Source organism: Vanessa atalanta, chromosome 13, assembly GCF_905147765.1.
Source record: "Vanessa atalanta chromosome 13, ilVanAtal1.2, whole genome shotgun sequence".
NCBI lineage: Eukaryota > Metazoa > Arthropoda > Insecta > Lepidoptera > Nymphalidae > Vanessa > Vanessa atalanta.
Genome location: NC_061883.1, coordinates 7,497,822 through 7,524,097, shown reverse-complemented (window position 1 = coordinate 7,524,097; position 26,276 = coordinate 7,497,822). Strand labels below are relative to the sequence as shown.

The following is a 26,276-nucleotide window of genomic DNA, read 5'->3' as shown; positions in this document are numbered from 1 at the left end:
TGAATAATCCTTTCCTTTCGTATTTTCTCGGAAATGTTCGTTTTTGTCTTACTACTTCACTCGCACTCAGTACCCATCGAGACAACGTAGGGAACGGTCGCATTGCAAGAGGAAGTATCTATATAGAGTAGTTAATACCACAGAAATATTTTGTTGATATTTATGTTAGATTTTGTGATAAACTTCATGGACTCGTGTACTAATGCAGGCCACCTATATTTTGATATACTTTTTACATTTTACTCTTGTCTGTCATTTTTGTAAATAATAAACATTGATTTTATTCGATCCACATTAACAAATCATATTTATTTATACTAATTTCTCTGCTGGTATTTTTTGTTTTATGTTGAGGTGTCTTTTTTGTTATGTCATAGTATTTTTAATTAATTACAAAAATTTATTGTTATAAAAAGATCTGCAAAATCCTACTGTAGTTTTGACTTATAGTTAGACTTTTGGGGTTCCAATCCTTATAGAATCATTAGATCATCTCAACCGGAATTTGGTTTTTATCAGTGCGTTTTATTGAAATAAAACGTCCTCGGTAACTAGTTATATTTTTGTTTACCTAACGAATTCTTTATATTATAGAATCGTGGTGGTTTTAACATCTCATTGTAATATACGTCAAACGGGCAGTTTGACATTGATAAATAAAGTATGCGATTTATTTGATACCTACACGTAATTTAATAATACAGTAATTCATAGACACATCGGCACCATTCGGGTGTTATCGTTGTTCCGAGTTTTGCCGATAGGAAAGGATTATTCACTACATCTGTACTTACTTAGATTTCAAATCAAAACAAAGGTTTTTTCCATGGCGGAATTACTGATGAGTGGATGGAATGGTAAATCTTACGGTTCCAGGATATGTAAATATCTTTATATATTTTTTTTCATTTTTAGTCATTTAATAGTTGTAGAAACTGCAAGCCTAACCAGCCGAACTTGCAAAGAGTTCTACTATCCATAATAAAAAGAAGCTACATACTAGAGTCATATTGGTAAAGAGTTGGTCCTACATAAAAAAATATATATTTAAGAACCTTCTTTACTTTTTAAGTTATAATTGTTATACGAATAAAAGAGGCAAACAAAACTACAACGAAGTAAGTATATTTAGATTCATTTCATGACGTGTTTTATGAAAATATTATCTGGGCCGTTGATATATTTTTTATTCGTTAAGTAAATTTAGAGCCTTGAACTTTATTAGGTACATGCGAGCGAGATGCGATAACTATAGGGCAGCGAGGTTGTATCTATGGCGACAAGAATACAAAACACCATTACTTTCAGTGACCCGAAAAGAGTCAGTAAAACTTGATTAATATAGCACTCAATTTGTTGTTTTATATTTCAATATTGTATTGCTACTATAACTGAAACTATTTCACTTAAAGCATGCTAGGGCTAAATTTCGAAATTAAGACCTCTTTGTAATACTTGAATATTCTGATAATTAATTCTGAAATCACATTTATAAAATATCGTTTTAATTCAATATTGTATTTTTTAGATAAGTATTTTTGGTGGAAAAAAACACTGCGCTGCGTTTTGGAGAGAGCCTTGCCGATGATGATCGACAAGATCACTTAAAAATATTGTTTGGAAGATCGGAAAGGAAACATCGCTAGAACATTGTTTGCACCTCGAGGCTTGATTTGAGTTAGCCTTCTAGTATTACTTCTGGTATTAGCTCGTCAGTGTAAATCGAAACAACTCTTTCAAAGGAAGGCAGAGCTGGACTGAGCGTGGTTCCGCTGGTTTTAGTACGTACCTACTCTGGCATAGTGGATGCATAAATGTATTTTTCAATGATAAAAACATATTTAGAAAAAGACAAAAGGGAAACCCTGCTAGATGATTATTCAACAACCTGCAACTAGGAAGCGTTGCAGCATAAACCCCAACCCTTCTCCTCAAGAACATTTTTCTTGATTCTACTGCCCAGCTGTATTAATCCTGTATAAGAATATTGTATTATTTTCGGAACGTATTTCATAACTTTTACCTCGGTCAGGCCATGAATTTCCCCCTAATAACAGTACTATTTTATAGTCTGTGAAACTTTATAACGTCTATACGGACATGATAATGAAATACATTTTCCCACTGTTGCAGAGTGACGATAACGTGATAACTAACTATGTGTTTTAGATTCAATTAGCCTTTTTATTAAATATAATAATGTCGTCCATCCCAATTATGGGAACACTCAAAATAATCTTTCTTATCTTTAATAGCATGCAAGGACTGCGTTCGAGGAGACACTATTTGCACTTCAATGTGCATATATTAGATACCTAATACATTTGCAAATAGCATTTAAATATAAATAGCGAATAATTGAATGCGCACGTGGAAATAATAAGTTGTTTATCAATGGAACTTTTCTATTTACTAATTAATATTCAAAAATCATGTGGAGCATACATCTCGCCATTGCACAACATTTTTATACTGAGACATGGATATTGCTTATATTTTAGAATAACTGAGGTTTGGTAAAAAAATATAGGCACTAGACAATGTAAATATTATTGATAAAAGGTAAAAAAAATATTTATGATAATCATGTTTATTAATTCTTGGTTAAAAACGAATTGGTCTTGAAAATTATTAACTCTAAAAAAAACATAATAGTATATTTATTTATATTTATATATTTATATATAGTTCTTGATATACCTACTGTTGTTATTGTTTAGTACTAATACATAGTTATCCCCTGTATTGGAATTTGTTAACTGTAATAATTGGCAATCCCGTCATGTTGTGCATGCACCCTTAGGGTTATAATCTGTTCGATACTAATAATGTTTAAGAAATATTCTCAATGTGATTGTAACCTGTTGTGTTTGCCTTAATAAATAAATAAATATTATAATTAACATAGTATATAAAAATTATATCTACTATTTGCAACTTTTGCCTGCCACTGGGAGTTAAAATAGGTAAAATCAGTTCTTAGAAATTTTCATACTAAAATTGTGAGTCGTTTTTTTAAAAAAAGCTTCATTTATGTATGAAAAATTAAATTTTCTTTAAAAAGTTTCATCTTCTATTCCAAATGGTAACTGAACTAAAAGTATTTTGGATATAAAAAATGACTTTCTGTTTTAGATTCACCCTCGTTGTACCCTAGTGGACGTGGACACCTACTAAGATACAACATAAAAAATGGGACACGATCGTAAATGGTTGACGATAATAACAGAAGAGCGCACCAGTTATGAAGATGGGAAGACGAAATCTGCCAAACCTTATAAGGACCTTTCTAGAATTATTTTCTAGAATGACAACAGGTCGAGTCCCATTTTGTTTGAACATTTAAAAAACCTATTCACTAAACTGATATGATTATGTTTCCTTTAAATAAAAACATTATTTTTATTTCTATAAATACAGAAAATATTAAAACACAGTTTTTATTATTTCTAATGTCTCGTTGGCCCTGTAAGTACTAGTGTATATGGCTGTATCCCGAGTTACGAATCTAATAAAATTTAAAACTGTTGAAGGTTCTTCAGTAATTGTTCTTGCAGAGAAAACTCTCTGTACTTGCCTGGAGTTAGAATGGCGACAGTCTTACAATCACGTGCCTCGTGCGCACAACAAGATTCGATCTGGATTACATTGTTATTGTTATAATAAAATATTTGTATGTAAATCTGTCGTTTTAGCTAAAACTAATTCAATGTCTATTAACAATAAGATTTAAGCAGATTTTATTGTTATAAACCTTTACAGAAACCCGGAAATTTTTGCCCGAATCATTTGTTTTTGCTATATCTATAGAAAATAAAAAATACGCCCTCCTACATCTTTCCTCTATATTGACCTTAATTTGAGTAAAACTGCCAAGGCCATGCCTGGCAAGATGCGGTTCTCACAATTTAACGCGCTATTAACTTGGGGAAAATTACAAATTTCATTTTGATTGCTAAAATAAATGTTGATTACAGAAGTACTGCAAAATGTGTATTCTTTAAAATGTAGGTACTTAAATTTCTTGAAAAAAACAATAATGTTTATATCAAGTTTTGTAAATAAATAAGTATTTAAATAAAATTAAGTATAAGTGTATGTTGTAATACAGGACGATTCTTATAGGTGTTACTTTTGTACAATTTAAAAGCATGAAAGTTAGGAGTAGTAACTTTTAGAGTTTATAGACCTCAGCTTAAGTATAGAAAAATGAGATTTAGGTTATACATTATATATTTCATCATTATTATATTAGAAATATAATATCTGACTCTTAATAGCTTAGATTCGCATAAATATAATCGATAAAATTCTTAAAGGCAATTAATAATAATTTTCAAGGTTTGTTCTCAACTCAATGTCACGGCTCATTTTCCACTTATTAACTGTTTTTTTGCGTGTGGTCTAAATGGACCTGAAATTTAATAATATTCATAATAATTGGTATATTTATACCATGTTTGTTAGTAATTCGACTTGGGTGTTGCGTAATAATTATTTACGTTACAAATAATATTTGTTTGGTGCGTGTATATAACCGGTAACGGGTATAGGTATTGCTAATACAATAAGTAAATAAGCTATATATATATATATATATATATATATATATATATATATATATATATATATATATATATATATATATAAATAAGTAGTAAATTATCTTAGTTGGAGAGATGCGTCAAGAACAAACTGATTTTTAACGGAATTGCAATTTATATTTGCTTACGCGTCTCCATTTTTTTATTGTTTACTTTAATGAACTCTAGAACTGAAACATGCATCGAGTAGCTTACTTGATATTACATTTTAAAAATGGACAATAAAACTATGAAATAATTTATGGACTTTTTTAAATATTTAGGGACATTAAAATATTTTAGCCGATTTTAAAGATATAGAGTATATTTTATACTTAATACAAGGAAAATCTGAATTGTGATACTGCGTAGAATGTAACTGTGACACTGTGTGTGTTCACACGTCACAAATTGATAACAGAGACAGTTTTATTGTTTCTTAACCTTGCCTGAAATATAAATTGCATAGAGTCAATTTCGTATACTAAAAAAATATTACTATTTTAATGCTACACTGAGTCAAAGCAACTTTTATTTTGTTTTATCGAGACTGAAAATACGAAACTCCAATCTAAACAAATGTAAAATTGAAACCCTTTTCTTTTAAAATCACGTATATTACTTTTTTAAGCTGTTAGTATAAAAATATATAAAAAAAACCTAACTATTTTTCAAAAACGAACGCATGCTATTAGCTGACAACGACCTTTTCTATGTTAAAATAACTGAAAAGAATAGTGGTAGGATTAAATAATTGAATAATTCCAATCAAATTTATTTATTTAAAATATAATAAATATCTAATATTCCTAAAAATGACTTACGTAATTAAATATCAAAAGAATAGGAAAAAACGACAAATTTAATAAAAGTTTCCACTCAAAGGTTTTCGTTGTTATCATGAGTAACGCAACCTATAATTTCGGTTAGCGCTCAGTTCGCATCATTTGTATACGGGTAACGATACAAGTACATTCGAGGCTTTCTATCAGAGAATCGTGTTATTATTTCTATTCGCAGCAGAGATGTAGCCGATTACCGCATGAGCCGACTAGTGCGGTAGTTTTGTAAAAATTATCTTCATAATCATCAATTTTTCTTATTTTTCATAGTAAACTGTAATAGTAACTAGTAACTTTAGCGTATCTTATAAATTTTCGCAACATCTATGTAATAAAACTTATCAAGTTATATATGGTAACGTATTGTACACATCCGTTTTGCACAATATCAGCATTGAAAATTAATTGAAATTATGGGGCATCTACTAAGGAGCGCTTATATTCTTGGCACCGGAAAGGATTATGACGGTAAGAATTTATATATTTTATTACAAAATTCTACGAATTCTCGTTCCTTTAATATTATTAAGGACGGCAGAAACTCGTGAGTGTTTCCACTATGTGGTCAAAGTGAAGATTAATGGCAAAGTATAATCCAACATAATAAGTTTCCTGACTATGATTTCCATCATCATTACTTCAAAATAGATCTATAAATTATCATTAAAAGCACAGAACACCTCAGAGATGCTAGTCCCGATATGAACTCGCAATCTTCTGTTAATTTAACGCTTTCTTTTCACTAAGCAAAGTCATTTCACACATACAAAATGATTATGCGATTATTACTTTTTATGTTAAAAATGAATTGAACGGAGACTATATGACGCAATTTACCTTAGTTGTCCAAAAGTTGTAAGAAAATATAATAGGCATATATCGTCAATCTTCTTCGAGGTACAATCGTTAAAGATATAAAGAGCGACTAAGAACGTGAGTAAGATTTAAGGCTAAATACATATAACTTTAACAAAATACGTTAGCTTCGTAAATGGCTGCCCCCATAAAGATAAGGAATGTCAAGCATACTTAGTGGTTGCAGGGCTTTGTGTATACTCGCGTACTTGACTAGCCTAATTATAAACAGAGAATGCTGACTTTTCGATATTGGGGAAGTCCCCAGTGTAACCTTTATCAAGTTTCATAATAGACCTTATTTTGATTTGTATCACAAGAAATAAAACAGCAAAAAGCAAATTTCAATCCCTTAATTTTTTACTATCTCAACAACGATCTAAAATAGGACGTCCGGTGGCTGGCGGTTAATTTGTAGTGTAAATAGTGGCTTAAAGATCTTACCGTTCCAATGAAAGTAGGTGTTCATTGTATTTTTGTAAAAAGTAAGAAAGTATAAATAAATTGAGCAATCAACATCATGCCATGCCATGCCCTATACTTCATAAACTGTTAAGGTTTATGAAGTATAATTATAATTAGTATAATACATTATATAATTACTTTACAAAAATATTATGCAAATGTTTTAAAAATTGTTTAGTGTTTCGCCCAAAATCTTCTTGAATACCGATTACAAACATTAGTTTATCACGTTATACAAAAACAGTTACAGTTTTACTAAGTTAAGACGGGTTTCAGGGAACCGAGTTGGTTCCCTGAAACCCGTCTCATACTCCGGTACTCATTTATATCGGCTACGATACGTTCTCTACTCTATTCCGATCTAGCTCCGACTATTCCTTACATAAATAAGCCACGGCTTAATCTTAACTGAGGGCCAATTCTACTCATTTAAATCGGCTACGATACGTTCCCGATTATTTTGATCCAGCTTCGACTATTCCTCCCATAAATAAGCCTCGGCTTCGACCAAACCGCGAATTTTCGTTGTGTCTGTTGAATAGGAAAACGGCTAATGAGTAACGATTACGTTTTTATTCGAATGTAATAAAGGGACCATTTGTTAGTAGAATTAACGCCCTGATCAAAATCAAAATAAATTTATTCAAATCGGCGATTATCATTATACTTATTTATACAATAGTTTGGAATGTAGGTTCTATAAACACGAAACATCTTAAAATTATCTTTTATATAAGTATGTTGCCCATACTTATATAAAAGATAAATCATCGTAAAACAGAATATTGAACTAGTTACGAGCGTGCATAGGCGCCCGAACGAATCTGTCTATCGCTGCAAATGCTGCGTCGAACTACAGTCGTTACATTTTTCCACTAATAAATTTTATAATTGTTATATACCGTATATATTCATTTTTGTAATATACGATATAAATAAGCCCAGGGCCGAGACGGCCATTGGATATATCGCGTACATCTTAACCGATGATCACGGGTTCAAAATCAGGCAAGCACTGTTTTCATGTGCTTAATTTGTATATATAATTCATTTCGTGCATGGCGGCAAAGGAAAACATCGCGAGGAAACCGCATTGGAGCAGGGTGGTGGAATAGGCTTCCAACCTCCTCCTTAAAAGGCCTCAGCCCAGCAGTGGGATATTTACAGGCTGTTACTTTTATATATTTATTAATTAGCAAAGTCAAAATTTGTCTGTGGATTTTATATACATGTAGAAAGTTATATCTTACTCCAAAAAGGATTTTTTGACTATGCGGAGTTGGATATTGATGTTATAAGTTTATTTTTACTTCTCGTGTTTATCCAATATGATTGTCACTGGTTCTAATAAAATAATTAATTATATTGTTAATATAATTGATCCTGTAAGTATTCCTACTGTGTTAAAATCGTCGCAAAAGGAGTCTTGAATTCGAATATTATAAATAACCCGGATATCTCTTGTTCGTAGATCGAAAATAATTTAATTACTTGTAACGTTACTGTAGTATCGGTTACAATAAAACCATTATTATTTATTCTTAGTTTGATGTTACTTGATCAAATAATGTAAGGTAAGCATTTATTTTATTAGCATTTAAAATAAAATTATTTATTTTAATCTCAATATGTAGTTGTGTTCACTGCTTATATCGTCATAATTAGTTTGTTTTCTGTCCACTTTCAAAAGTGATAAAGTATAACAATACAATACAATATCACAAGAACCATATAATGGAAAGATGATGATTATAATAATAAAGAAATATAAATACCTAAAATTTATTTCTGAGTAACACTCCTATTTAGCACAGATCTAGAGATTTCTATTCTATAAATGGTGCTTTCTCGTACACAATACCTTATTGTTCGTTTCCTTTTTTATTTATTTTTGATCCAAATATCACCTTCTCACCATATATTTTACCGGCAAAACCGCCGCCAAATAGCAATATTTAGTATTGTTTGGTTCCAGTGAAGAGTGTATGCCAAAGGAACATTACATTTTAGTTCCTAAGGTTGGTGACGTATGTGCCATGCACATTGCCAATGTCTATAGACAGTGACAACTTTTCACAATGTGGTCCATTACCCAGTCAGCCAAACTATGTTCAATAAAAAAAGGGAACTGAGTTTTGGAGTATTATCTCGAAACAACTGTAGACCGTAATGAATTTCATAAACACCATAATTCTTTATATCCTTCTCTTCACAATCTGACATCACATTTCCTTCGATTTTCCACTGAATGTAACCTCATCTTTTTGTAGCATCTGTTAAATTTAAAAAAGTAACGTTGGTCAAAAAACCGTCCCAAAATATTTTTTTGACAAATTTCTATGAAAAATTAAAAATAATTGAATTTTGAACGACAAGGACCACAGAGATTGCCTCGCACAATCGATAACTTAATTAGTTCAATGATGCCAGTTTCGACTGCGATTTGTGATTTCTCTTTTCATCGTGTTGGTTAAAACGATGGAAATATAAATATCCTCCAAAGAAGTAAGGACTCGGCCTTCCTGAGCGTAATCGGCCTGTTACCAGTTTCCTACTATTAAATTATTTATGTGATTGATGAAAAAGAGTGACTACAATTTTTTTCCTTTCCTGTTGGTTTCTCGGTAGAATGTTGTAAAAACTATTTACAAGAACCTTCTTGATTATTATTTTTTTTATGATTTAGATTTAGTAATAAAACTTTTAAAAAGTTTTTTACAAGTGGTTTTAAATTTCGGAAAGATTATATCTGACTCATACATAGTACATATCATTTAATTTTAATTGCCTTTGAATAAATTAATTTTCGAGTGTTAGATAAACATACTTGCTAAAACAATTTGGTTACTCATTATAATATTAATAATATATAAGTATAATATTTGTTTAGAGTTTAATATCGAACCATGACTTTTGTATTCGTATTTCTTATGTACTTAAAGCTGAATTTTCCATTGTTATGTTATCACGATAACAATATTTAAGTTGACAAACAGTTTTATATCGTCGCAGCCATAAAACATGAGTAGATAATGTATTTATAAAAGCTATTGTTTTATTTCAATATTTAATAAAGAGGCACGAATGGGTTTCTCTCTTGTTTGGCAATAGTAGAAAAAGTAAATTATTTAAGTAGTATGTTTCTAAAGCGATTAAACAGTCTATGAATTGCCACGAAACAGGCACTCGGAGTTCATATTCGGACTTTATTTATTATAATAATTACTTTTTAATTATTATAAGATATTCCAAGTAATATTATAAACTCACAATGGTTAATATATCTTACTGTGCCAACCTATAATTTATTTATTTTTATAATTTATGAAATTAGCAAAATTTTTTCATATATATTGACTAATGGAAAAATTTTCATGCCATTAAAATATACATACATACACAATTTAAAAACAAACATAAGATATTTAAAATATAGGCAATACATCCACATTTTCTGTAGCCTCGTTAAAATATGTTTTTATAAAGATTAATTATATACAACTTATTCATAATTTTATTTTATATACTTAATTCGTATAATTCAAAAGTATATGTTTATACTTATATACGTATACCATGTACCATATGACATCCGTTGTCTGTCAGTCTAAGCTAACGGTTGTGACATACCTATGTATGACGATACAATAAAACGTGATAATTGTATACTCGTATGTACTTACCCTCTTATCATATCCTACTAGGAAGAGACGAGGCTTTGTTAGAAATGCAATTATACCGTAGCAATGCCTCCCGCATGCACTTAACAAATATTGTTCTAAATGAACATTTTTGTTTAAAATTCTAGTAATAAACGCTTATGTTCCGATACTATAATGTTGTTTTATCGTCTTGATAAGCGGCTGTGCGACAAAAATAATTTCTATTATACTAGCTATAAACTTTCCCCATGTATAGTTAAAGTCTTTTACCAATGCTTACAACGATTATATCTATACTAATGTTACAAATACGAAAGTAACCCTGTCTGTTACAAGAGTCACAGTAAGTAAGAGGCCGTGAAAGATCGCAGCCCACCATCCCAAGGAAGTACTTCGGCTACATTTTTATGCCTAACACCTGACGAGCGACCCTCATAATGCTAGCGAAGCTGCGGGCGACAACTAGTATTGTTATAAGCATATATTATAATAAAGTTACATGACTACATAGGCCTAAAACATGTTTTTAATAAATTTGATTATAAAAATTAAATTCATTATAATTGATTGTATAAAAATCAATCTAAAACTATCCTACGTGGCAAGTCAGAGAGGATATTCATCAAAAGCAAATACTAGTAACGTGTGCTTTACTTTAATTAATCTACTTCGATATGAAATGCGTTTTATACATAGATTAGGTATTTGTGGTTGGTATTGATATGACGGGCTACATTTCAATAATACACTTCTATTTCCTTTTTGATGTAATCAATAAGTGTATTTATACTATTTGGATCAGTTCACATGTATATATTAAGATTCATAGACGGCTAATCCGTACACATGTACGTATTTTCACCAGTATTTACGCATTTTTAGTAGACATCAATTATTTCGTCTATTAAATACAAAATAAAGAATAGTTTTATTTTTGTTTTATGGTTGAATAACTTGCCTAAATTGATTAGGTTGGTTAAATATTTGTCTATGTTTAATTAAAATACGACCTGTCTTTATAACTAAATGGACGTTGGATTAAATACATAAAGACCGATAATATTTCCATTTTTTTATTACATTAATGCAACACGTAATTATTTTTTTAAAAAAAATGAGTCGAAGGGCTATTTTTGTCGAAGCTTTTCTTTTTTAGTGATGACTGCTATAGAAATCATGGCGACGGGTATCGACGAACTCTTTAGAGGCATTTTTCAGAACCTCATTCTATTTATTTTTACTTTTTACTCGTTTCCTATAGTTTAGAGTTTGTCCGTTGTACGGTGTTATGAAGAAGTGGATCAGATCAGTTGACAAATTTTTATCCATTACATTTACAATTCTTCAAAGACCGCCTCTGCAGGAATTAGTCTCAAGAAGCTATTATGGACAATGCAGGCATAGGTCACAGTCACAAACAGCTACTTATTGACTCAATATTCTTTTGGTCGCCTCTCATTGTTTCCAAATAATGCGATTGGCGTTCCGATTGTCATACACGAATCACTTTCTTTCAAAAATGACAATCTGAGTTGGATTTTCCTTATATGTGTGGCTATTCAAGGCAAACATCAATTGTTTCATCACCTACTTTCCGAACTTATTTATCTATTTATTATGAAGCAGTATGTTTTTGTCATTTACGTCGAAGGCTGCCGTTAATTTCAACGTAGAGATTAATTTGCTTCCATTATAGCTATCAATTGGCTGTTCTCGTTTTCGGGCGACTTCGGGGTTCATTGTTGAAATCAACATTACAAGATCGCTGTCAGCGATCATACCAAAACCCGTCTCTGCGTTGATTTGTGGTACTTACACATCGTACTCGCAGATATGGCGCGCCGTCTGTGCTTCATTGGTGCCACCATGGAACTGCTAATCGAAAATAACGGATAGTATCGATTTGTTCACGGTCACCCAGCGTTTTGCTTGTAACATTGTATTAGCATCGTTTTTTTAATTTTATTAACACACTCGTTTCGCCTGTGACTTCGCTTGAGTTGAAGTGGTTGGTCGTCAGGTGTAAGGCACAAAGAGCCTACGTCTTTCCTTGGGGTTCCAGCTTGCTCCATACTGATTTCATCGAATTCGGTTTCTGTGGTTTGGCTGTAAAAGAGTAACAGACAGTCAGTCATACAGAGCTATTTGGTCATATATAATATTAGTATAGATTTTTCGTAATAAAATTCTTTTCTACCAACAGTAGAGCTTTGAGAACCCTATGCATGCCATCTAATCATAAATCATTATACTGTCAAACAATACTTTGTATTGTCGTATTCCAGTGTACGTGTTACTAAAAGGACTTACATCTTAGATCCTATGGTTGCACATGTTGTGTAAGAAACGAGCTATATTCTTCAATTCATCTATGCGCGGTTAAAAAATACAAGAATATAAAAAAACCGCAGTGTTATTATTTAAAGGTATGTTAACTAGTAATAAGTCATGTAGTTGTAGCAACCTGTAAATGTTAACCTGCTAGCCTGATAGACTAAAGCCTCCTCTCCTTTGGGGAGAAAGTTTGGATCTTATTCCACATTATGGATATACATGTAGCTGATTCAGATCCAATATATGTCATAAATAAAATACTAGATGAATTGTAAACACAAATTTAGCACATGATAATCAGTGGTTCTGGCCCGGGTTAGGACCCGCAATTGTCGATTAAAATTCACATATTCACCATTGACTCATCTTGGCTTAAGAAATAAAAAGTACTCATTTTTAATGTCTTGAGTTTCCCGCCATTATTTATTTTGTCCGTCTTTGTTTAGCCAATGGTAACTCCAAAGTTACGGTTCTTCACAGAAGACCAGATTCCAAAGCAAACTTGTGACAATAAATAAACGTAGAAAAAGAGTATTTTCATAGTACTTTGCTAAAGTGTTACTTTAAATTTTATTCGAATTTAAGTTTTGTTTAGGCCGTAAATATTTTCTTTTGTTTATTCTTTTTTTAATATAATTTGAATTTATTTGAAAATAGAACTTTACAAGACGCACGAAAGCAATAATATTACAAATATGATTTCTTTTAAACTCTACAAATACTAAGGAGACATGAAATATATGTACCTATTTATATACCTATTTTTCTCACGTCACATTATTTATTCTAATATACGTGTGTGTGATGAGCTATGAGCTTGTGTTTGCAGACTAGCTTAATATGATTGACGCATATAATGACTTATCGCCATCTTGCCGATGTAAGACACTTGCAAATATAGCAATCTTTCTATTGTAAATTTCGCTTATCATGTTTTCGAAATTAAGGAGGTTATTGTTATATTTCTTAGTTAAGTACCTTGACAGAAAAAATAATAATAATCCAACCCAGTTTATAATGTATATTCTTTATTACTTCTAATTAACATACATAGTCATTTGTCCTCGTTCTAATGATTTATTATGACGCGATTATTTCTTATACCTTCGTTGATAACCTTGTTAAAATTGATATAATGCCAATTTAAACCATAAAAAATATATTTGGATTGGTAGGTAGATAGTTAATTACTAAGTACTTAAAATATTGCATGTAATTAAATAATTATATTTTATGACATATATGTATTTAGTAAATGTGGATATAAAGAAATAAATTATATAAATCTTTACAGAGATTTCTCTAATTCACTCTTAAATATAATACCTTTTTTAGCCATAATAATTTTATAAATGATTGGATTAATTTCATAGTAAGATATCACGGTATTTAAAATAAGTCCATCATGTAGTCGACGTAAATATAGTAGATACGATAACAAAAAATGTTAATACATGACTTATTAAAAAGAAGTAAGTATTAGCGTCCACAGCAACATGTGTAAAAATTTTTTATCAGGCGCATCGCTCTGTTTGACGAAGGCTTAACATTAAGTGTGCTTCAATGTACAAATGAAAATTAACAGTCAGTGTTTCGGAAACATTCACGCGACCGCGCCTGCTCCGCTTATATTTGACAATAGTTTTTGTATTATGAGTAATTATTGTTATTAAATAAATATCATAAACGACAATATGTACGGGTGGTTTAGTAATACCGGCGTGAGTACCTATTATTGTTTATTTTATAAATGTTTACATGATCTTAGAGATTCTCGTTCGTAGATTAGATTGACGGTGATATTAAGAAGTTTTTATTTTTATTTATTAACAATAGTTAAATCTTATAATGCAATTCAATTATGAAAAATTATCTATATTGATTATTTAAAAAAAAATAAAAACATTCCTAATTATTATACGTCTGTTTAAAATTAAAAATATTTCGGTAACTTTTGTTGTAATAGAGGTTATATAAGGTTATGGATATGTAATTTCGGATCTGGATATGGATACGAATAGGTATATGAATAATGTTTTACCGGTTTAAGATACGGTTACGAAAACGAAATTATTTCGGATTATCCGATTGTTTCGGATAGATTCGGTTATGGACATTAGATAATTTAGGAACTGTAAAAGAAGAAATTACAAATTATGATTATGTCTTTTTTGTAGGCTATTATTTAGTTTTATTATTTATATAGCATAATTACAGAAAAAAAAACTAATAGCTTTAAAATAGCTAATTGTATTTAGATAATTTTACTCGTAAAAATAAATATATAGTAAAAAATATCGGTTTCGTTTACGGTTACGGCGCTGCATGACATTTCTGATATATACAGGATATAATCGATATATATCTGCTTATAACTACGGCTAGATTTCGGGGTCTGCAAGCCTAAGGTCAAAGGATTATAGGCATAAACTTACTTTCCAAATATTTTTATTTAACTTTTTAAATTATGTACTTAGTAAGAGTAAAAAATGAGAATTTTATTTCTATTCTACTATACTATATTACAGTTGTTGTCTACACGGTGGAATTCACATGCTTTTTTCTTAGTGGAGGACCTGATGGTTTCTCTTAATCAGGGCCTGTTTATAACCAAGTTATAATATATATTAGCTATAATATTATTGGCTTTATTCGCAAAAAAACAAACATTTCTCTGTCCTATTTTTGAAAGCGGTTAGGTTATTTTTAAACTTCTTAAATTTTATCTTATAATTTCACAACGCGTAATTATACAGGTATATTTTACTCCTATTTTATCATTAGCTTATTACAATATCTACGAAGTATGTTAATTTGTATTTGTAATATCGCTCAGACTGAAAAAAGAAATCCATAACATAAAGCATTGTCCTTGAATAATGATATTATTTTGTTTAAAATATCTTCAGATACCCTCTCTCTAGAACAAATATCACAAATGCGTAATAACTAGTTATAAAAGTGAAGGTAGGAGTAGAACATTCAATCATAATATAAGATAAATAAATTGATGCACTCACATGAAAGTATAGATATGTGTTATTTTATCAAGATTATCTTTTTAACTTCCTTGTTTTCTCTTATATAAGTTGCTGATATAATATACATAATACAATATTAAAATAGACAAGCATAATTATTTCATGCATTGCATGTTCTCATACCGTTAATTTGGGGCATTCGGATTACGATTTCAGAACAGTAAGAATTTGATTTTGACAGACTTTTATACAGCAGGCTGCCTGCCTAACGTCAAAACCCATTCGAAGTGATTTAACTGGTTGGCTGGTTCACTGTCACCGTTAAGGTGATTGAAACTCTTTAATGACCCGTTATATTGATTGGTTTACTTAGCAAAAATCTCATACTTAGGCATTGACATTGCTCTGTAGTAATTTGTCCTAAGACATTGCCATGTTTAGTTAGTCTCAGACAAGCAACAGGCTAAAAAACATGTCAAATTATTTTATCGTATATAAATACAATAGGGTCGGGATAGGGAACAAATAGAAAAATAAATATTTTTTCATTTAATTAACTTACATTTTTTTACTATAAGACAACTCGTAACTATGAAATTTTATTATAATAATAAAAGCTAAAACCCTACATACCTGCCTTAAAAACAAGGAAGTGTAGTAACGCTAGTGACGTTTATTATTGAACGACAACTATTCAATATTTTACTGCGATTGAATTATATATCAATATGAAAAGTGTGAATATCTAAAATAAATACAGGAAATAGAGAATAAATTTTGATCAAATTTCAAATTGCGTCACTGACGTGTTTATTAAATATCTCAATGTTACGATGAAGAACTTATTCATATACCTACATCTAATAATAATCATCAATCAATAGTCGTCGTACGTCTTTTTTTTAGCGTTAATGTGTTGAAGTAAGAGGTTGTGTATAAATGTACTAAAACGTTTAAACACAAAGTCAAGCTTGAGCCTATCACAAAATGTATTATTATTAAATATATAAAATTTTCTGTATGTGTGTGTGTATAACTGAACTCTTCTCAAACAGTTGAACCGTTTTCCCTGGATGGTTTATATTACACCTGCAATCGGGAAGTAAATAAAATTCTTATTACACCCGGACAAAGCTGGGATCAGCAGCTAGTATTTTATGTTATTACTCTTAGAGACCATCAATTTAAGTGTATTGTTATGACTATTCGGTTTATAAGTCTTGCTTAACTGTTCACCATATACCTACGTAATTATTATGACAGAGATTTACGGCCTAGAACTTCCTCATATATAGCCTTTTGGCGTACTGATAAATATACTAGAACAAACCAAAGAAATTATATTAAGACATAACAATTTCACTTATAACAATTGTAGAATAAATAATAAAAGAAAAGAAAAAGATCGCTTCAAGACGAATGTTTTTCGTTTCTTTGTCGAAGCGCCTGATATTGTTTGCAGGCAGTTGTTCACACAACGTTGATAAAACATTTTAGGAACTTCAGACTGAGGACTGTGGAGCAATAACATTCGTTCACACAACACGGCTGTGAACACAACATTCGACTCGTATTCATATATCAGTGGCAATGTCAACTTCTATTGGAACCGAGATTCAACTTTAAAGTGTCATTCGCGTCAGCTTATCTTGTTTGTGACATATTGTTGTATTAAAAACGTATCGTATAAATTAAACGCGAATCGTAACGCGGTGTTCGATTTTTTTTGTGCAAAAGAACCAGTAGTGACGAGCGCGTGTGACTGTTCTAAATGGTCAAGTGTTGGTGATGGAGTTTCAGTATTATGGAAACTTCGATCGACAGTCTCGTAGGCAGCACGATCAGCCGTGGTGGGACGAAGAAGACAACCTTACTGACAGACGGCTCAATGGTAAGACTTGACCTCTCTGTTTACTTTGATATGACTCTGCCGGTCAAGTTCAAGAATAATATTTCAATTTACTCAATAAATAAAAGTATGCAGTTATTTTATTCGTCTACAAATATTGAAAATTAATTCTTTGTTCGTTATTTCGGGTATATCTCGCTATTTCATGTGGTTGATAATTATTTTAATAATTTAATAAAACTTTTAATATTTTTGACTATTAGTCAAACAATTTCGTACTATGTTCTCAATAAATACTTTTATTTAAAGCAATTAAAACAAACCATTTCAAAAGTTCATTTACATAATAAATAGTGATACTTATATCATGATAACATGGAGTGTTACTGATAACAGAATCTGTGATCTCGACACTTAAGGCGTCGTTAAAGTAAACTAATAATAAAGAGTAGATCCCTATACGTCTGTCTAGACGTGCACCAGGATGTATCGATTTGTAGGAGATAATTTTAGAAAGCAGGCAAAGGCTGCTTCCTTAAAGGCTTAGGTGTCTGCAATGTTGAAACTATTGTACTTATTATATTATTTTATTCATTCATTTCATAGGCAATAAATATTATTTTATTCATATTTAATTATTATATTATAAGTATATTGTGGTATACATTTAATTCAACACTGTATAATGACGTTTCGAAAGAGCTTTTATGAGCATACTTGAATAAAGAATATTTTGATTTTGATATACCTACTTCAATAAAAATACAGTTTGTTAAGTTTATATCGACTGATGATCGATGGTTTTGAATGGGAAAAACGTTGAATGGTAAAAGAATACTAAAAGGCAACGTATTACGGCACAACTTCGTCTATTATTATTAAGATGAAAACAACGTTTTAATTTTATGAAACGGTGACATATTTGCATGTATACTTTCACGAACAGCCACGAGCTAGATCTTGCATAAAATAATTCAGATTCACATGTCACGATAGTATAATGTATTGTTAGCTTATCTATTCAAATTCAGGAAAAAATATATTTTCGAATAATTCGGAATGAATTATTTGTTTATATTACGATTTGAATCATACCTGGCATAATAATTTACAAATACATTTTATCGATAGTTTCTATTGAATAATATTATTAATAATTTTTATTATTTTTTATTAATATTAATAATAATTTGAATTGATTTTGAACAAAATTTGCCATATTTCGTTAGTTTATATTTTATAAATTTATTTTGATAATCATATTGGGTCTCTTATACGCATTACGATATGAGACATTTTATCTAGATTAGTCTGTACTAAAGTCAGTATAGTAAATAAGTAAACAAGGCATTGTTTGATAAAGAGAGCACACTTTCTTTATTTTTAGACTTCGAGTCTTTATACGAAGCATGTTAAAATTATTATCAACATATTTTTAGTTTATGTATCCTAACATATTACAGATATTATTGACAGTATTATTGATTGATTATATAAAAAAAAACGATTTGTTTTTTTTTTATTTCAGTTATGCATTCTCTAATCGCAATAGGAAGAGTTATTCAAGCCTTGAAGTTCAGATCAGATTAATAAAGTTATGATTTTTAACAAAATTAACATATGCGAATCAAATGTATGTAGCGCATAGCACAAATGAATCTTATTAATAACTATCTAACGCCAGCACGCGATGCAATGCCTTCTCAATTTTTTGTAGACTGTTATTCGAACCGACTAGCGCGCTACCTCTTGTACGTTGATGATGCTATGCCAGAAATCTTAAACTAGTGCCAACAACATCTGTACAAAGATTCAACTTAATCGGATAAACGATGTGTGAATTAATACGAATATATTCGTTTTTACACGCTCTTATTATCTTCACACGCCTAAATTAGTTTCTAATTGTGCCTAAAGTAGAAACTACTTATAAAATTATGTTATACATATATACTAAAACCTTCTCCAATCTGCATCTTCTGGTATAAATTTTATGTATACTGGTTCAGTTGTTTTTCGGTTCCTAACAAAAAAAATGTCTCATAATTTTTTGTGTATAGATAAATGCACATTGAATTCTAATATGTGTAAGATAGAGTAGTTTGAATATCGATCTACTGCTGCCTGTGAGATACAGAAGCAATTGAGTAAAAGCAATTCAGGTCATTGAACAGTGAGGCACTAGACGTTCAGTATTACTCTCCATCTCTGAACCTTGATGATAGATTCTCATTATATTCTTTTCCTAAGCTGCGTATATTTTCATTTAACTTTTTGTCCATTTGCTTAATAATATTGCATGTCGTAATACTATAAAACCTTTGCGATTGTTACGGATATTAGAGACATTATATTAAACTAATTTAAATTGTAATAAAGCTATTGTAATATTTCAAATGTTCTAATGGCATACTCAGTTTCGGTATTTCGGGGTGAGTAAAGAGTTTGGTGTCATATTGATCTAAGCCTGCCTCTCCTCTGATTATAAATATTATGTAAATTAATAAATACCTACTCTTTTTCTTCTACCTGGGATTTATTAATACCGGATATTGCCAGGACCTGCCTTCCGATTAATATTACTCCAAATTGCCCGGTCTTTAGCGTCATCTAATCGCTTCCTTGGGCGCCCGGGAGGCCTAGTCCCAGGTACAAACATCGCAACGCGAAATAATCTTACGTACGTAACGGACGTAAAAATGCGTACACGTACGCAAAATACTATTTATAGTAATATAAAAATAAATTGTTGAAAGAGAACGTATAGTTTCAAGTTGAAATATATATTCGATTTAAAATATTTGTTAATAATCAAGTGAATATGTTTTTTTTATTGGAAAAATATATTCCTTCGTCAATGTAAGCAAACAGATGTAGCCCGTAACACCGCCGTTTTAATTGAATCCTTTGCTGAAACGGAGAATTCAATTTCAATCGGACCGGCCACGACAGATCCATCTACGTGTTTTATTCTAATAATGAAAATGTCAGATTGAGGTTACTCTTTCATTCCGATGTTTATATAATGAAATGGCTGAGGATTGATTAAGTAAGAATAGAGTTTCAAGTAAATGTAAAAATATAAATAAATATTAACCAAACACACATTTTTTTTTTATTTAAATATACGTAATTATAAGTTATGTTTTTTAATTTTTGAAAAAGTTGCAAATAGACAGCTTTTGACCGAATGTAAGACTCGTCTGGATGGGTTCCACCTACTGACTAAAAAAAGGTATAATTAAAAAGTATTTCAGTTTTTTGAAAATTCCTGAAGCAATAATTGCTATAAAACTAATTATTTTATGATATTAAGAATAACCACTTAAACTCGTTAATAAATAAGCAGGAAAAAACAAAAATTATAATACCTTCAAAAATGTTTTTTGTTTTTTAATTATAAATTAATTTTCATAACACATAATAGTCAAAATTATTGTGTATTTGAAAGAATATTTTTTGATGGAAAATCACAAATAAGTTATTTAAGAATCAATATTCTAATTGTAGCTATTCGTGTTCACTAATGAACTGTAATTATAGAGCATTTAGCTCTTTTACAGAACAATAACGCAAGTTTACTACTTTTCTCGAATACCTCATACATTATGATAATAATGTATGTATTTGTGAACGATTTCGCTGGCCAAAATTATTTCAAAGAGGACTATAGCGCACTGTGCATTGCATATACATATGTGTGTTTTAGTTGATGAAATGGAAAAGCCTGAACTTACTTTCCTCTGTATGGAATAATAAAATCATTCAACGTCTAAAAGAAGAATTTCTCGACGATATCAATCCATATTTTTTAATTAGTACCCAGGGCTTGAATTCAAAGACCAACGCACCAGAGCCTATTTATCTCCCTTATGTGTTACTTTTAACTCATATAATAAGAACATATTATTTAATAGAATTAAATTGGATATTATATAGTTGTCATATGTATTTTAATTTAAAATAAGTAAAAAAGGTTTTCTATATTTAAGGTTTTTTAACATTTTAGCACTAACAAATTTGTTTTTATTTTATAAATATTTTTAGTTAGAGAAATTAAATTATTGTAAGCATGGAATTAGACTATTCTATAAATAAACTGTTTTGAACTTTACAACGAAGACAACATCATTTCCCATTTATAATGTTAAAGATGTATTTTTTTTTGGCCAAATTTTTACACCCTCACATTATTATATTTATTGACTTTGTATTAACATTCATTTCTTTTTTGTTATAGGTAAGTGTGCCGACATCGTCTTGTGTCATCGAACCACATGTTTCTGTGTCTCATCAGTATGTTTCCCAAATAGGTACGGCAATTATATTATTAAAAAAAATTACACACATAAAAAATACAGGTATTTAGTAAGCTTTAGGAGGTCTTTTTTACATTCGACTAGTTACTATTCCTGGCTCCTCCAGGCAAAACCATTCACCAAAACAATTCAACCAACCAGGGATTTGATCCGTGGTGTTCTCTTTATTATTAAACGGACAAATCTGATGATAAATAGTCACCATCGCCCATAAATACTGGAACAAATAATATTAACCACTTCTTATATCGCTAACACTCCACTTGTGAAACTGACCTTCAAACCGGGATACTATTTTTAACATATTTTTATTTATTATTATTTTACTTAAAAATTTTTAAGTAAAATAATAATACATATTGAGTGTCGAACCAACCTATCTATCCCCCTTTTCTTACCTCACGCCCGATTTCTTGAGTCCAAAAATCTTGTATATGTCCTGTTCAGGAGGGATTAAAAAAAAAAAACAGATAATAAATGATGATTTAAATATTATTTGATGATGTGATTCTTATTGATATTGTGACTATATGTGACAGAATCGTATTTATAGATATATATACATAATTGTAGTTTTTGTAAATTAGCCACGAAACTAGTATGTGTATTTTTTTCGCTAATTTTCACTTTTATATCCACTTGAAAAATTAACTATTTAAATACATAAGAACATTTCAAGAACAAACATGATAGTTGCATGAACAGACAGTCATACATTACCATAAATATTCCTTTTTACCATTGTTAGCTCGGAATTCTCGCAAGGCGTATTTAATACCTATTTACTTACGAATATTTATAATCACGAGACCAACGTTATTGAAGCAGAGATAAGGTTATTTCCCACTTTCTAGATCAATATAATTATGACCAGTTTATTATTTATTACTTTAGTAATGTATTTTAGAGCATTATTGTAAATATTTATTTTGAAAAGTGTTTTTTCAAAAAACATAAATAAACATATCAAGTTTTATTAACAATTAGCGTAATCTTGCTTATAATTATTATAATATTCTATTATAATTTCCTAACTAAATTTTCTAACTATTCAGGATTATCTACTTTTAAAATAATATTCAAGTAATCTCAACTCAAATATATAATGTTTGATTTCTTTCGTAAAATACGCTCTCACATAAACAGTAATTTAAAAACATCGCGTACAAGGACATAACAAGAATAAACAAGAGAATATTAAAATATAAAACATTTTCAATAAGTGCAAGGCTAGACACAACACATTTATTCGTTAATAACAGTACACTAATCAATATTATAGTATGTGACGACAATGAACTGCGCTATCTCAGGTTATCGGTACTTCACTGGAGGTGTACTCTGACATCTCGGATTTTCAATGTTAATGAATAAGTATTTACTATAAATCAAAATATTTATAAAATAAGGTAGCAGGAAAGACTTTGGTAGATATATACATTTATATATTTATCATACTTATATATACATAGGTAAGTTTAGTTTGTTTGTGTTTTTTTCAGAATCGAGCAAATAAATTTTGTGCAATTTATTATATGTCTTTGGATGTACAAACGTACGGTGTTTTTACGGTGTTTAGTTTGGTGTTGTATTTTTTTTTGAGAAACAATTATAATGATATCGTAGTCGGAAGCAAAATTTTCAGTTCTGACGACCTTAACAAATTCTTCCATCATGATAACAGAACCGAGATTATTTTGAATCTAAGATCTTCAAAATATCTGTAGAAAGGCCCGAAATGATAAAAAAAATAAAAACTTAATTTTAAATGCTTTTAGCGAATAATTATTTCGGTTTACACTTTTGATAATTGGACCATTAGTTTTGGTATACTTAGATATGATGAGATGAAAAATTTAATATTCTATTAAGATGTATACAAACAGAATAATAGACAGCGCTACTTATTATTATAAAATATATGTCATGGGGTAAATCACTCAATTTTATGAGGTAAACTCTGATACGTATGTATAAATGTAAAACTGTAAACCTTATGATTTCGTATATCCATGATGTTACAAAAAAAATCATACATGAAAGTACCCGATAAATACAAAATGAACACTGAGTATTTCAAACTAAAATCGACGCAGATGAAGCAGCGCGCATAAGCTAGCACATATTTATATATCTTTTATTCGAACAGGTTAATAAACAGAAGTAGTTGAATAAACTTTCTTATAAAAATATACCTACCTTTCTAGTTGAGTTGAATATGGATGGAATAGAATATTTTTTATAATAGCGTCTATAATGTTTACAAACAACACTATTAAAAAATGAATATTAAGTTAGGTATATAGGACACATTAATATTAATAATTATTAATTATGTTTTATTCATAACATTTTGTACTCATTATTGTTTGCTCTTTGCATTAAATAGATGATGATTAGTATTTAATCTAAAATGAATAAATTATACAAAGTAAAACGAATTATTCTTATAACTAAACCGTTCAATGAGATGTTAAGATAAATCAGGACTTAATTATATTTAAATAAGAAGTTATTCTAATCTGAAACTCGAAACTAAATTGGAGAAAGTGTAACTTGTCTTTCCAATTTTATTCTTAAATGACTGTAAAAGGAGGATATATACCCATGACACTAAATTTAAATAAAAAATTCAATTATATCATTACATAGTAGATAAACCCTATGTATGTCTAGATCTTTCTAATTACACAACGAATTTTGATGCGGTTTTTTTAATACATAGATTGATTCAAGAGGAAGGTTTATATGTGTAATACATGCACAATATAGTAGTGAAAGACTGATAATTTTAAAGGTTTTTAAAATGATGTCGTAAATAAACACATTTTTTGCGCTTACATTGTAAGTGCTGGGTCAACCCTACGAGATAGATTAAAATAATATACTACCGTATTGTACACCTTAAAAAGGTCTTCAAAAAAATCCTCGATAGCATATGTCTATCTCTTAGGGATAATCCACAATATCCTTTACTTTTTACGAGTATTATTTTATAGTATTATCAATACAGCATTAATCCTTATCCAATTAAGTACCTTAAATACATTGTGCATTTGATGTAGATCAGTATGGCTCTTAACAGTATGTATTTTGAATGAATATTTTAGAAGATATTACAGATTTAAAACGCAGGGATATAACGGTTTGTATTGTCTAGTGTCTGAAAAACTGTGAACGTTGTAAGACATTGTAGTATATTTAGTATCAGCATTGTACCCGTGCGAAGTCGGGGCGCGTCGCTAGTTATTATTATAAAAACGCTTTTATTACTATTATTGCCATATATTTTTTCATTAATAATTCTGGGTGTGGTGTAGACCTTACGTTCAACGATCATCATCTACGTCATAACTTAAACACTTCCCTATTTCTATAAGCGGTCGAATTATAATTGCAAACTATGTCTATACGACCTTGTGCATTGCGTACGCGGCTACGATAAGTTTATCATAGGCTATTTTTTCTTATGATCGAATCGAACATAATTTTATTAAGAGGCCTTCAAATTTTTCACAAATATTTTGAATAAAAATAAAAATCGTACTTATTGTATACAGAACAAACAACATTTCTTACCATTATTGGTATAGCTATATGATGTTAAGTCATTGATAACCTTGCTGTTCTGATAGCTAGCGACAAGGCCACGAGGTTCTGGACATAAATCTCAGTTCGGGACATTACAAAGTTATTGGCTTTTTCAGTGGAGAGACTGTCATTAACAAACGGAGTCTGGAAATTGGCAGTATTTAGACTTCTGTTTGTTGGAAAGCATGAATGCCGTTGGGCCTGTGTCTGAAGTTATCTAAACGAATTATGAGAATGAGTGAATACATAACTCATTTCTGCTTACACAAGGACTTATACGTTTGTAACCGAAATCGGTTTCGAGTAAACATTATACCTAAACATTTTTTTTTATATTTCTATTTTCATAGATATGGCGTACCTTATTTTTTTTTTTTATTTCTTTTAGTGAGCGATATCAAAGCTTACATTCAATACACATAAGTACTAATCAATAGTTTCATGAAGTAGCTACCTACGGCATATTGGTCAAATTCGTTCCACAAATAATATTTACCCGTAGAAACCTGTAGAAGTCACAATTTTTAATAATCTACTAATGTTTAAGTTTCACCGGATTCGTCAATTGTATATCAAATTTCATCGGTTTATTTTCCATATGTTGTTAACACTTATCGGTTTTCATCCTGTATCCTGTAGACATATTTGCGGGTGCGAAGGGTTAACAAACTTAAAAATATGCGAGTAAATATAAAAACAATATTAATATAAAAAAATCGCATGTCAATCTCATGATAGACAGTTTGTCTATGTTTTGTATCTGATTGTTTTCCTAGACGATTGATCGTCAGCCAG

At 30.0% G+C, this 26,276-nt stretch overlaps 1 protein-coding gene across 3 annotated transcripts in view; it reads left to right on the top strand.

The window, feature by feature from the left end:
* The first annotated feature begins 5,533 nt into the window (after nucleotides 1-5,533).
* LOC125068009 (proline-rich extensin-like protein EPR1) overlaps nucleotides 5,534-26,276 on the top strand; it is a 49,997-nt gene continuing 29,254 nt past the window's right edge. The window contains exons 1-2 of one of the 3 annotated variants that reach the window (XM_047676950.1): nucleotides 14,421-14,462; nucleotides 21,812-21,884. In XM_047676950.1, coding sequence (XP_047532906.1) covers nucleotides 14,436-14,462; nucleotides 21,812-21,884 — 100 coding nt within the window. In that variant the 5' untranslated portion in view covers nucleotides 14,421-14,435. Of the gene's footprint in view, nucleotides 5,894-14,420; nucleotides 14,463-17,254; nucleotides 17,614-21,811; nucleotides 21,885-26,276 lie in introns of those variants that run through there. The other 2 variants (XM_047676951.1, XM_047676948.1) reach the window with 2 other exon arrangements.